The sequence below is a fragment of the Fukomys damarensis genome, unplaced genomic scaffold (genome assembly GCF_012274545.1).
Source record: "Fukomys damarensis isolate Sample0158 unplaced genomic scaffold, DMR_v1.0_HiC HiC_scaffold_8, whole genome shotgun sequence".
Taxonomy (NCBI): domain Eukaryota; kingdom Metazoa; phylum Chordata; class Mammalia; order Rodentia; family Bathyergidae; genus Fukomys; species Fukomys damarensis.
This window is the reverse complement of record NW_022900920.1, coordinates 31,890,303-31,903,003: the sequence shown is the minus strand read 5'-3', so window position 1 is coordinate 31,903,003 and position 12,701 is coordinate 31,890,303. Positions and strand designations below refer to the sequence as shown.

General features: G+C 41.9%; 1 protein-coding gene across 1 annotated transcript in view; it reads right to left on the bottom strand.

Moving 5' to 3' along the window:
• Arl3 (ADP ribosylation factor like GTPase 3) overlaps nt 1-12,701 on the bottom strand; it is a 35,080-nt gene that overhangs the window by 18,475 nt on the left and 3,904 nt on the right. Inside the window, exons 3-4 of the mRNA XM_033761247.1 lie at nt 5,039-5,182; nt 95-211 (exon numbers count right to left, since the gene is read on the bottom strand). Of these exons, the coding sequence (XP_033617138.1) occupies nt 95-211; nt 5,039-5,182 (261 nt within the window). The remainder of the gene's footprint in view (nt 1-94; nt 212-5,038; nt 5,183-12,701) is intronic.

Here is a 12,701-nt window from a genome sequence, read left to right as displayed (position 1 = left end):
AAAGAAAAGACCGCGTCAAAGACGCCAAAAAAAAAAAAAAAAAAAAAAAAAAAAAAAAAGGACCACGAATTAGCACATCAGAAAGCATACTTACAAGAATATCAGTATTTTCAAAATAATTCCTCCAGTATGGTCTGATTTTCCTCTGTCCACCAATATCCCATACATTCAGTTTGAAACCCTGTGATTGTACACTTTTGATGTTAAAACCCTGAAACAGACAAAGGCAAAAATACCAAGTTTTCATTTATTTTTTTCTGACAAACTGAATAGGGGTGTGTGTGTGTGTGTGTGTGTGTGTGTGTGTGTGAGTGAGTGTGTGTGTGTGTGTTGGGGATTAAACCCAAGGTCTTGTAGACGCTAAGCACACACTCTACCACTGAGCTACATCCCAGCCCCAACAGCTATGTCCCGTTAACTCTGAAGCACTGTTTGCCAGCCCTAACACTTTTTTTGTGGTGTTGTCGAAGGAACCCAGGGCCTTGTGCACACTAGGCAAGCTCTCTGCCACTTAGCCACAGACGTGACGTTGCAGATACTGAAAACAGCAACTGTGACAGGGAAGAAAACACGTTTATGTGAGCTTCGTTCATCCAGGCTGTAGTCAGTGTTGGTAATGTCAAGTTAACATGTTTTTCTATAACAGAAAAAATATACAAGGGTCAGAGATGTAGCTCAGGTGTAGAGCACTTGCCTAGCATGCCTGAGGCCCTGATCCTCTGCACCACAAGAAAAAACACTCTAGGGCTGTGGATTTAGCTCAGTGGTTCCACCACCTGCCTCACAAGCACAAAGACCTGAGTTCGATCCCCAGTACCAAAAACAAAGGAAAAAAAAAAACACTCTATCTATATATAATATATGTTAAATACAAATGTGTACAGTACCTGTGACTGATATGTGAGAAAACTTGTGATCAACACATATCACACCCCCCATACATCCACAGAATGGTAAATTTAACAGGACATTACCTGGAACTAACAAAAGCTAAATCTGAAGACAACAAAAGAGAACAAAGCTAAGTTTATTTATTTTTGTTGACTGTAACTTAATTTCTGTTATTTAATAGTTGCTTTATGGCTTTAGCATATATTCTGAAATGCTAATTTTATTTTATTTTTTTGAGACATGTAGTCAAGGCTGGCCTCAAATTTGCAGCAGTGATCTTCCTACCTCAGCCTTCCAAGTGCTGAGATTATGGGTGTGCACCACCACACCTGAGTTCAAATGTTAAATCTGAAGAGACCAGAGCCAGATAGGGCGGTGCATACCTATAAGCCCTGCACTCAGGAGGCTGAGCCAGGAGAAGCACCCCAAGTTTGAGGTCAGCCTGGGCTGCATGGTGAGTCGGAGGCCAGCCTGAACTACACATGGAGACCCTGTCTCAAAACATCTTCCCCCGCAAAAAAAGGAAGCCAGAAACAGTACCCCACTTCTGGAAAATAATTTATACCAGCCTTTATGTTCTAGGGAAATAAAAGTCTAGCAGTTCAAAGTTTAAAAGAGTATCAGATTATGTAAAATTAAATTTGTGAAGGATGTACAGTCTCAAACACTATTCAAAAATAAACAACTATGTAAACAAACCCTCCCCAAAAATAAATAAATAAAAATACAAATAATAAATAAAAATAGACACTAGTGACAAATCTAGAAGATTAGATTCTTCACAAGTGTAGCTCAAAATAAATTTCCTGATATGGATTAATCAGAAAAAGAGGAGGCCATAGTGGGGGCTGGGCTGGTCTGGGGTGTGAGCAGGTCTAAGCTCTGAGGGGCAGCCCTCATCACAGACAGTGATGGAATCCAACAGCAAACAAGTGGTTGCCTGAGACTGAGTTTCAGCAGGTGTCCCTGGTGAACTTTTTCAGGACAGTAACTCAAGGCAGAACTCTGAGGGTGATGAGCAAATGAGGATGGCCAGCTGGGACTTAGTCTGGAGAGAAAAAAATTAACAAGACCTTTGGGGCTCAGAGAGAAGGTACTTCATGAGCAAGAGTTAAAAAGCAAAACAAAACAACAAAACCCAAAACCTTATTGCAAGAAAGATAAAGGGAAAGAAAGATTTAAAAATCCCATGGACAGTTTGCTATCACAGGAAAGACATTTCCTCTAGGAGAAAGAGGAAGGACAATTACAAATACAAGCCCAGCTTGGGCAACTTAGGGAGACCCTGTTTAAGAGTAAGAAAAGCAGAGCTGGGGATGCAGCTCCGTGTGAAGGCCCTGGGTCCAATCTCCAGTCCCCCCGCACCAGAGACGCTTCTTGGCACACCTGGCACCTTGCGCACACTGCTACCATGTGGGGGGACAAGGCATGGTGCAGTGCTGCAGACACACAGCCACCCAACTCCCCCGAGGGACAGGCACCAGAGGAAAATCGGAACGGTGCTCACCACCCTCCTCTACACAGTAAAGACCCAGCAGACGGGAAGTTTAGGAACTCGAAAGGGAAGCGGCTTCAGCTTATGAAAAGCACCTCCACTGTGATGTGCTGAGAAAATGACTTCTGTCACTCAACAGTATTAAGTACTGAACCCAGTAATGTCAAATCTTTTCTGGAATGAAGCAAGGAACAGGTAACAGTATCCTGGAATGTGACCATATATATTAACTGCCTTAAATTTCTGTAAGTCATTAGACCAAGCAGAGCTAGCAAACTGTTGTAAGGAAATACTGTAATGAGTGGGAATAAACATTTAGAGATGTGTTAGATGTATACAGCACCACCGAAAGATGCTCATGACTCATCATTAAGTGAAAAAGATGACATATATTCTGTATGAGCTATTTTTAAAAAATTAAATTACCCATTCCACACATACATGCAAGAATACAAAAACCCAAAAAAACCTGAGGCATGGGCCAGAGAGTTAACCGCCTCCCTAACAAGCCCAAGGAGTTAGAGTTCAATCCCTGGTACAAAAAACAAAACAAACAAACAAACGAAACACCTGAGGCAGTGTGCAGTGTGGTATATGCCTATAATCTCAGCATTCTGGGAGGCTGAGGCAGGAAGATCACTGCAAGCAGGAGGATGATGCCAGCTTGGGTAATTTAGCTATTTAGTAAGACCCTATTCCCTGCCCCCCAAAAAGCTAGGGATGCAGCTCAGTGTGAAGGTCCTGGGTTCAATCCCCAGTACCAAAAAATAAATAAATAAATAAATAAAATAAAAAAAACAAAAAAACCCACAAAAAACAATAATAAAACAAAAGCAGCCTGAATGGATACATTTCTAAATGTTAACAGTGGTTCTGTCTGGGTATTATTAGTGATTTCTAGCTTCTCAACTTTATTTACTCTTTCTAAATTTACTATAATGAACATTACTTTTTCTTTAAACAAAAACAAAATACAAAAGTCTGTTCTTCAAAAATAAATAGAAAACTGGGCATGGTGGTGCACACCTGTAATCCTACCACTTGGCAGGCTGAGGCAGGAGGATCACTGCAAGTTCAAGGCCAACCTGGGCTACATAGCAAGACATTCTCAAAAAGCCGGGATGGAAAAATATAGCCCACAATCCTAGCTGCTCAGGAGGCAGAGACAAGTGGATCATAAGTTTGAGGCCAGCCTGGACAATTTAGTAAAACCCTGCCATTACACACACACACACACACACACACACACATTTTTTTTGCACTACTGGGGATTGAACCCAGGATCTCTGCCCTGAGCTACATCCCCAGCCCTATTCTGTTTGTAAATTGTTATTTATTTATTTAATTTTGGTGGGGGGTACTGGGGATGAACTTGGGTCTTTGAGCTTGCAAGGCAGGCGGCAGAATCACTGAGCTAAATCCTCAGCCCAGTTTTTAAATTTTTAGACAAGATTTCACTAAATTGCTAAATTATATAGGTTAGGCTTGAACTTCTAGTCTTCCTGTCTCAGCTACCCAGTGTGCTGGGCTTATAGACATGGACTATCATGCTCAGCTTCAAAGTAAAGTTCAAAGGAGGACCGGGGACATAGCTTAGTGGTAGAGTATTTGCCTGGCACGTTCAAGTTTCTGACTTCAATCCCTAGTACTGTTGAAAAAAAGCCTATTAAAGGCACTTCAATCAAGACCCATTCTGTGGTACCTCTTACCTTATCCTCTGCATTTTGCTTGTTGGCCTTAGGAAAGAAAAAGTGGACGAGGCTTGATTTTAAAAAATAGGTAGTTGTTTTTAACTTTAAAATGATACATATCTGTATATATTAAGTCTGAGAAATACACACTAAAATATTAAGTTGTTATTCCCAGGAAATATTTTAGTTTTTTTTTCTTTTATACTTTGTCTGTAACTTCATAATCAGAGAAGATAAGGATTGTTTTGGGATAAAACCCAGAGGCGTGAGCATGTTAGGTCAAGCACTCTACCACTGAGCTATATCCTTCATAAGGCTATTTTAAAACTGAATATATAGTTCTGGGGGTGTAGCTCAGTAGTAGAAGAATGCTTGCCTAACATATGAGGCTCTGAGTTTAATCCCTAGTAATGAGGAAAAAAAAAAAAAGCCGTGATACCTCCCCATTTACTTATTTTGGATTTTTGAGGCATGCAGTTAGCGCCAGTCTTGAACTCACTATGTAGCCCCACCAAATTGCAACGATCCTCCTGCCTCAGCCTCCCAAGTGCTGGGATCACAGGCATGTGCCACCATGCCCGGCTACCCACCATTTTTATATTTAACTGTGGTAGGTAATATAGGACATAAAACGTACCATTTTAACTGCCTGAAAGTGCAGTTATGGCATTAGTGCACTGACTATATTTGTACTGTGCGCCTCCATTACAGAATTGCTTTCATCCTGCAAATCTGAGGCGGCACCACCATGACATAACGCTCCATGGGCCCCATCCAGCACCAGCAACCTCTTTCTGCCTCTATGAACTGGCTACTCTAAAAATGTCCTCCTGATGGGCTCTGCTCATGCACTGGACCGCTGCTATTTTGAGACTGCAGTCTGTTCACAGACACAGTACCTGGAGTGGACCTGCCATTCCGGCGGCTGCGGGATGTGAAGCTGGCCTGGGGTGGCGCTCACCTGTGTAGGTGTGATATGGCTGATGTCTTCAGAGGCGAGCTGCTTCAGCAGAGTGGTCTTGCCAGCATTATCCAAACCAAGGAGAAGGATTCTCACCTCCTGGTCCGGCGCACTTTTCAACTTGCGCAAAATGGAGAGTAAGCCCTTCGGTTGTAAGGAGACAGAGCACTTTTAGGTACATTGGCTTTGTTATTCTGCACGTCAGAATGACTTCTTCAAAAAGTTCTAGGTTATGGAGAGTTTCCTATTGCTTTCCAGCTGTAATGCCATGCATTCCAATTCCTCCTTCCGGTTTTAGCAGTAATTTACTGTAGTAAATTCAGGAAGTTATAATAATAAGGCCTTAGTCCTAGCACTCAGGAGGCTGAGGCAAAAGGATCCCCATAGTTCCAGGCCAGCCTGAGCTGCATATGGAGACTCTGTCTCAAAACAAAACACAATCTGGGTGCAGTGGCGCACACCTGTAATCCCAGCACTGGGGAGGCTGATAGAAGGGTTGCTGCAAGTTCAAGGCCAGCCTGGGCTGCATAGGAAGACCCTGTTTCAAAAACAAAAAAAGCGAAAAAATCTCCCCCCAACAAGAACATGGCTTTAAAGGATAAACTTGAGTCTTTTTAGGACAACAGAGCACCTTGAGACCATAACATTAAGTGAAATACATCAGACACCTGAGCTTAAATATCACATGGTTCTCTCATATGGGAAACACAAAATATAAATAAAGAGCAAAATAAAAGGCAAACAGGAAGTAGGGAGACAGATCAAATGGGAAAGGGATCAAGAGATGGAGGGAAGGGAGGGGAAGGGGATAAAAAGGAACTGAGATGTATTACATACATGTGCCAACTCCACACAAGCAATGTAAACGTTATGCACTGCAAATATACACTAATGAAAATAAATACTAGCATGGCTTGTTCTTGCTCCTCCTATTAATCTAGTTTAGAAATCTCTAAATCTCCTGCAGGGTGAACTTCTGCCTCTATCTGTACTCTAAAGCCCTTCACATCTACTTGGACTAGGGCTGGAGATTTAGCTCAGTGGTTCCACTACCTGCCTTGAAGGTGAAAGGACCAGAGTTCAATCCCCAGTACCAAAAAAAAAAAAAAAAAAAAAAAAAATGTGTGCGCCATATTCCAGCACTCAGGAGGCTGAGGCAGGAGGATCACTGTGTTCAAGACCAGCCTGGGCTACACAGTGAGTTCCAGATCAGTCTCAACTACATAGTGAGAGTATGTCTCAAAAAAACCAAAAACCAAACCAAAACAAAAAAATAAAACACATCTACTTGGACTAGAGTACTCACATCAGAGTAGGTAACTGATTCTTGTATTCTGCTTTTTTTACTATGGTAAAGATTCTTATGGGTAAGGATTATTGCTCTTGTACTCCACCCTGGCACTTATTACATAAACACTAGATAATAAAAAGGGCATGGTAATCCCTATCCTCAGAAGGCTGAGGCAGGAGGATCACCATTAGTTTGATGCTAGCCTGGGTTTGAAGGCCACCCCAGGTTACACAGTGAGTTTAAGAACAGCCTGAACTGCGTGAGACCCTGTCTCAAAAACAAAAACAAAAGGACGTTAAGTCCCAGGGCCTCATGCATGCTAAGCAAGTGTTCTACCACTGAGTCAAATCCCCAGCCCCAAAATTTTATGCGATAGTTTTGTTCTGTCCTGCAGCTCACAATCTGGGTGTGATCTTCAGGTGTGGCTACAAGAATCAAGCATCCCAGAATTTAAAAGGCATACATTATAATGTAATATACCAGCCAGAACAGAAATCTCTTTCGTCTTAGAACTACATAAAACGGTTGCATTTCTTTTCTGCATTACACCAGGCCATAATTCAGAGCAGTCTGTTCACATGATCAAATAATACTTCTGTGAAATAATCCTCACAGTCGGGCCTTTGAACCACAACATGCATCAGGGGTGCCGGCGCCTCCATCTCTGCACGCCTCAGAGTCCTATCTACTCTGCTGGGGGCGATGCCTGCACTGACCAGGGAAGGGCCACGTTAGCCTCTCTAGGTCTCAGGGTTTCCCAGCAATAAAACACAAGGTTTAGCCCAAGACAGAAAGACAAATTTTATGGCTAAAGATTTAGGAGAGCGAGACCCAGGGCTGGGGATTTAGCTCAGTGGTGCCACCGCCTGCTTTCCTCACAAGTGCAAGGTCCTGAGTTTGATCCCCGGTACAATAAAAAAAAAGAGAGAGAGAGAGAGAGAGAGAGAGACCCAACAGATTTGAAACAAAGGAGATAGGGCATGGCTTTTTTGTTTTGTTTTGTTTTGTTTGCACAGGGTCTGGAATTCACAGTGATCCTCCTGCCTCAGCCTCCTGAGTGCTGGGATTACAGGCATACGCTACCATGCCCGGCTTTTTTTTTTTTTTTTTTTTTTAATGTGATACTGGGTATCAAGCAGGGCAAATGCTCTACCACTGAGTTGCAGCCCCAGCCCTTCCTCACTCTTATTTTGAGACAGGCTGGCTGCTGACTTGCCATCCAAAGCCAAGTATAAATGGGAGTATAGGCATATGCTAATACTGCACACATTTCTTTTTTTTTTATTGAGTTTATTGGTACATTCTAGGTATATAATACAGTTACATTCATGACTGGGATCTTGTACCCTTACATGACAGGTCTTGGTTCTCATTTTCACATTTCTTTTTTTGAAGGGAAAACATATTTATTTATTTGGCACCAGGGATCAAACTCAGGATCTTGCCCTTGCCAGGCAGGTGCTATGCCACTGAGCTATATCTCCAGCCAGGGAAAACATATTTTTGCTTTTGTTGTTACATCTGGCCTTGAATACTTTGACATCCATTCCCTCCTAAAATTATATTTATAAGAAGTCTCCCAGATTTCTATTACCTGTATTGCAATCACATATTCTTTTTGTTTGTTTGTTTTGTTTTGTTTTGAGACAGAGTCTTACTATGTAGTTGAGACTCACCTAGAACTTACTATGTAGCCCAGGCTTGTCTCGAACTCACAGTGATCCTCCTGCCTCAGCCTCTTGAGTGCTGGGATTACGGGCGTGCGCCACCACACCTGGCCGCAATCACCTATTCTGATACCCTCAGCCTAGTGAAATAAACAGGCTAAGACCACACAAAACACATGGTAGTACTCATGCTAAATTCCTGGTTGGACATGAAAAGGGTCTCCTTACTGGTAATAAATCTAAAACAGGTGGACTCTATAAATTTAATATATTAAATGACGTACAGGTATTACTAGTACCATTACTACTAGTGTAGTGATGAAGGAAGATCTGTTAATTAATTTTAAACTTGAAAATATTTTATAGGAGCCTGGAGTGGTGGTACACTCCTGTAGTCCCAGCACTTAGGAGGCTGAGGCAGGAGGATCACCATGAGTTTGAGGCCAGCCTGGACTACCTATCAAGACACTCTCAAAACAATCACTAAGTTAGAGCCAGATGTGGTGGTACATCTGGTACCCCTGGTACTCTGGAAGGCAAAGGCAGGAGCATTTCCAAATTCTATCTCAGTCTGAACAATTCAGCAATTTAGTGAGAACTTGTCTCAAAATAAAAATTCAAAATAGGGGTGGGGAATGTAGCTTAGTGTGAAGGCCCTGAGTTCAATTCCCAGTACAAAAAAGAAAAGATCACTAAGTAAAAATTCTGTTACCTGTAAGCTGAGAGTTTTTATACACTCATTGTATTTTAAATTGAATAATTATAAGAAAAACAATTTCTATTCATCTTAAAAGAAAAAGAGGGGGGCTGAGGATTTAGCTCAGAGGTTCCACCGCCTGCCTCACAAGCACAATGACCTGAGTTCAATCTCTGGTACCAAAAAAAAAAAAAAGAGAGAGAGAGAGAAGCAAAGCACAGATGAGAAAGAAATCATTCCAACTAAAACTTTATTAACCTAATGGCATAGTAGTGAATATAGTACTTCTACATTTCTAGTGAATAATCTTCCTTACTAGAAAACAGTAATGTCAGATACTTCACCTTTAAGTGAAATTACACAGAAAATGAAAAGTCAGCTAATATTCTCTCCCAGCAAAATGACAAGTGGCATCTCCAGCATGGTTCAGGGAAGACAAGTCCGAAGGCAACACAGCATCCGACTAACCCAGCCCTCAGGGTAGGGATCACAGGATTATGAGAGTGTGCTGAGTCGGAGAGAGGGTACTTTTAGAGGCCAGGGTTCTGTTGGTTTAGGAAAGCTGATGAAAGAGGCCAGGTGGAGCCTGTCCCACACTTCTATGTGTACTGCACACGCCGTGCTTTATTTAAGTGTCAAATGAAGGGAGACAACCACTAGAAGTTTACTTTTATGGTGTGGCCAAGTATGACAGCATAAATACAATGAAATTAATTTTTAAACTGTATTTTTGGTCCACTCATTATCACCGACACTTGTACTGTGTCCCAAGCACAACAGGGAGCGAGAAAGACATGAGCTCCACACAGGACTTCCACTCCCATGCGAGCAGCATGTGTGTGCACACGTTACATGCACACTGGTGGACAAAAGGGGGCTGCCTTGGCCACATTTAAACAAACTTCTATGAGCAAGTCCTGAAAAGATGTGCCGTTCACTACAGACATTTTATCTGCCTCGAAATGAGCTCCAACCCCACTCCAGGCAAAAGCCCGGCAAGCTGACTTCACACGATGTCTACCTTGTCCCGGGAAGGACCTGGCTGGAGGAGGGGAGAGCTGTGCTGCGGCCTGGGGCAGCGTCTAAGATTGTAAAATTATACTATTGGCTGACTGTCAGAAACAGATACTCCATTAACTAGTTGAAATGAAACTAATTTTGTTTTCTTCTTGCTTCTTTATTTTTCTGAGGCAAGGTCCAGCCTGACCTTGAACCCACTGAATGTGCAGCCCAGGCTGGCCTTCAACTCACAGTGAGCCCCCAGGTGCAGGCACCACCACATCCAGCCTCTTTTTGCCTCTTTAAGCATTTTACTCCCTTCAAACCTCAGCCAAACTCTGTCTCCTCTTTCACCATCTTTCTACTAAATACAGTATTTCCTGAAGTATCTGCTCAGAATGATACATAGTAGCCACTCAAAACAGCAACTGTGCTGCCTTCTTTCTTCTTTTTAATTTTTATTTTTTGGGTACTAGGGATCAAATTCAGGTCCTTGCGCTTGTAAGGCAGGTGCCAGAATCACTGAGCTAAATCCCTGGCCCATTTTTATTGATTTTTTTTTTTTTTTTTTTGGTACTGCGGATTGAACTCCAGTCTTTGTACTTGCAAGGCAGGCCGCAGAACCGCTGAGCTAAATCCCCAGCCCTTTACTGATTTTTTGATATGATCTTTATGTGGTTCAGGCTCGCGTGACTCAGTGGTCCTCCTGCCTCAGCCTATTGAGTGCTGGGACTACATGTGTATGACCACTCCCAGCAGTAGCTGTATTTTCTTAAATGTTTTTGCACTTCTGGGGATCAAACCCTGGGTTCCCCACATGCCAAGGATATAATCCTATCACTAAGCCATCCCCCTAGCTCTTCTTTCTTTAGTATTTTTTTTAAATTACATTTTCCACTACCATTTTCTACCTAGAAAACATATACTGTTGGGGAACAATCTTCAGATGCTGAACATGCTTAGTAGCTACTGCCAGCTCCAAAATACTCAATTAAGTTATATATTAAATAATAGTGATTAGTTAGTTATGTGCCAAAATTAGTATTTCATCAAGGAACTGGTGCAACTGGGAAAGAACAAAAGAGCAAGCCCTAAATGTTCAGAGAAATTTTTTTTTTAGGATCTCAAATTTAGAAAAAAAAATGTACTAATCATAGCTTAAGTTTTTTGTTTTTTGTTTGGTGCCAGGAATTGAACTCAGGACCTTGAGCTTGTTAGACAGGAGCTGTATCTGAAGTACTTTTATTTTATTTATTTATTTTGGTGCTGGGGATCAAACTCAGGCCCTTTTACTTGTGAGGCAGGCAGCAGAACCACTGAGCTAAATCCCCAGCCCTGATGTATTTTTAAAACAAAAAAAAGCCTGACATTCCCTTCATTTGTACAGTTAACCATGGGGGTTCGTGGGACACCAGACATGATACACTTACACTACTGACTGTTCAAATTCAGTGTTCCACTTCGAGCTCTAAGAATAGCTCACACTTTGGGAGATGGGGGGGTGGTAGGTGGGAAACCAGATAAAGAATCCAAAATAATTTGTCCTAATTCTGTATTGTTCAGGGAAAAAAAAAGAAAAAAGAAGTTTTATCATTGAACGTAACAGCTGTAAACAATGACGTTGTATATACAATGTTCATTTGTTGTATATACTGACAGTTTGTACCTGGAGACACGAGCAGTGGTTAATTTGTTATACCCTGTAATTATAAATGAGGCAATCATGAAATTACAGGATCCACTTAATTGCTAAAACTGGGGAAAGTTAGCCAACTCTTAGGCTCTCTTCTGTAATGACAAATCTCATTCTTTGATGGTTTGACATGCCTTTTTCATTTCAATTCTAGCTACTTTTCTGTGTAAATATTTATGTTTTTATTCATTTGTAGAGATAAACTTAACCTTTAAATGGACAGCTCATGTATAAACGATTAATAAAAAAAAAAACACTTGTAAAAATCTGTTTAGCCTGAGGTTAAAAAAAACTGCGAATGTAGTAAGTGTGAAATGTGACTGGCAATCTCGGATCAAATAATTATACTTCTTTAACAATGTAACAATGTAAAAATCAACTGAAAAATTTTGCAGATCAAATTTTACTGATGGGGGCAGCCCAATCTGGGGGCCCCTTCCGTCTCTCTCAGAAACTATCTTCCCCTCGTTTCCTACTTTCTTGTTTTTTTTGAGACACTATGTAGCCCAGGCTGGTCTCGAACTCACAGCAATCCTCCTGCCTCAGCTTCCCGAGTGCTGGGATTACAGTCATGTGCCACCATGCCCGGCTCGTTTCCTACTCTTAAAAAAATTTACTGATTGGCTATCTGACCAAAGGTAATGTATTTTTTTCCTCCTGGAGATTAAGCTTTTTCTTGCTTTACGAACCAACAGAGGTGGTTCAACATTTTTAAGTCAAAAAGGAAGGGACCAAGAGGCAGGGTGTCGAAGTAACTGTAACTGGCTCTCTGCAGTTTGTAAACCAACCAACCTGCTCTAAATGCTTTCAGATCAATTTTTCCTTGACTAACTCTAAAATGACTCAATTTCATTTTACTCCCACCACCTAACTGCACACACATAAAATCTGGAATTGGATGTCGGCGTTCAAATGTTTTAAATTTGGGTAGACTCTGCAGCTGACTGGGAAAAAGCTTGCCCCAAATTAATCCCACTCTCCAGTTTTAACTCCTTATTCTTTTAAATTTGTGGATCTTCGACTGGAATTAAGACCCTTGGCCCTGGTGCGGTCACTTGCAAAACGGGCTCGCAACAGGTTTTGAAAAAAACACTAGGGACTAAACGGCTAATTCGTCTCTACCGACACGGATTAAGTAAGAAAGGAAACTCGGTCATCATCTACAACCAGCCCTCTGAGAGCGCCCTGCAGATAAAGAACTCAGCAGTGCAGAAGGGCACGTTCCTGGCAGCCGGCGGGAAAGATCGCCAGGCGGGGCCTGTCTCTTCCCGGGCGGCCCGGCCCGGCTCCTGGACCTGCTCCTCTCCCCTGGCCGG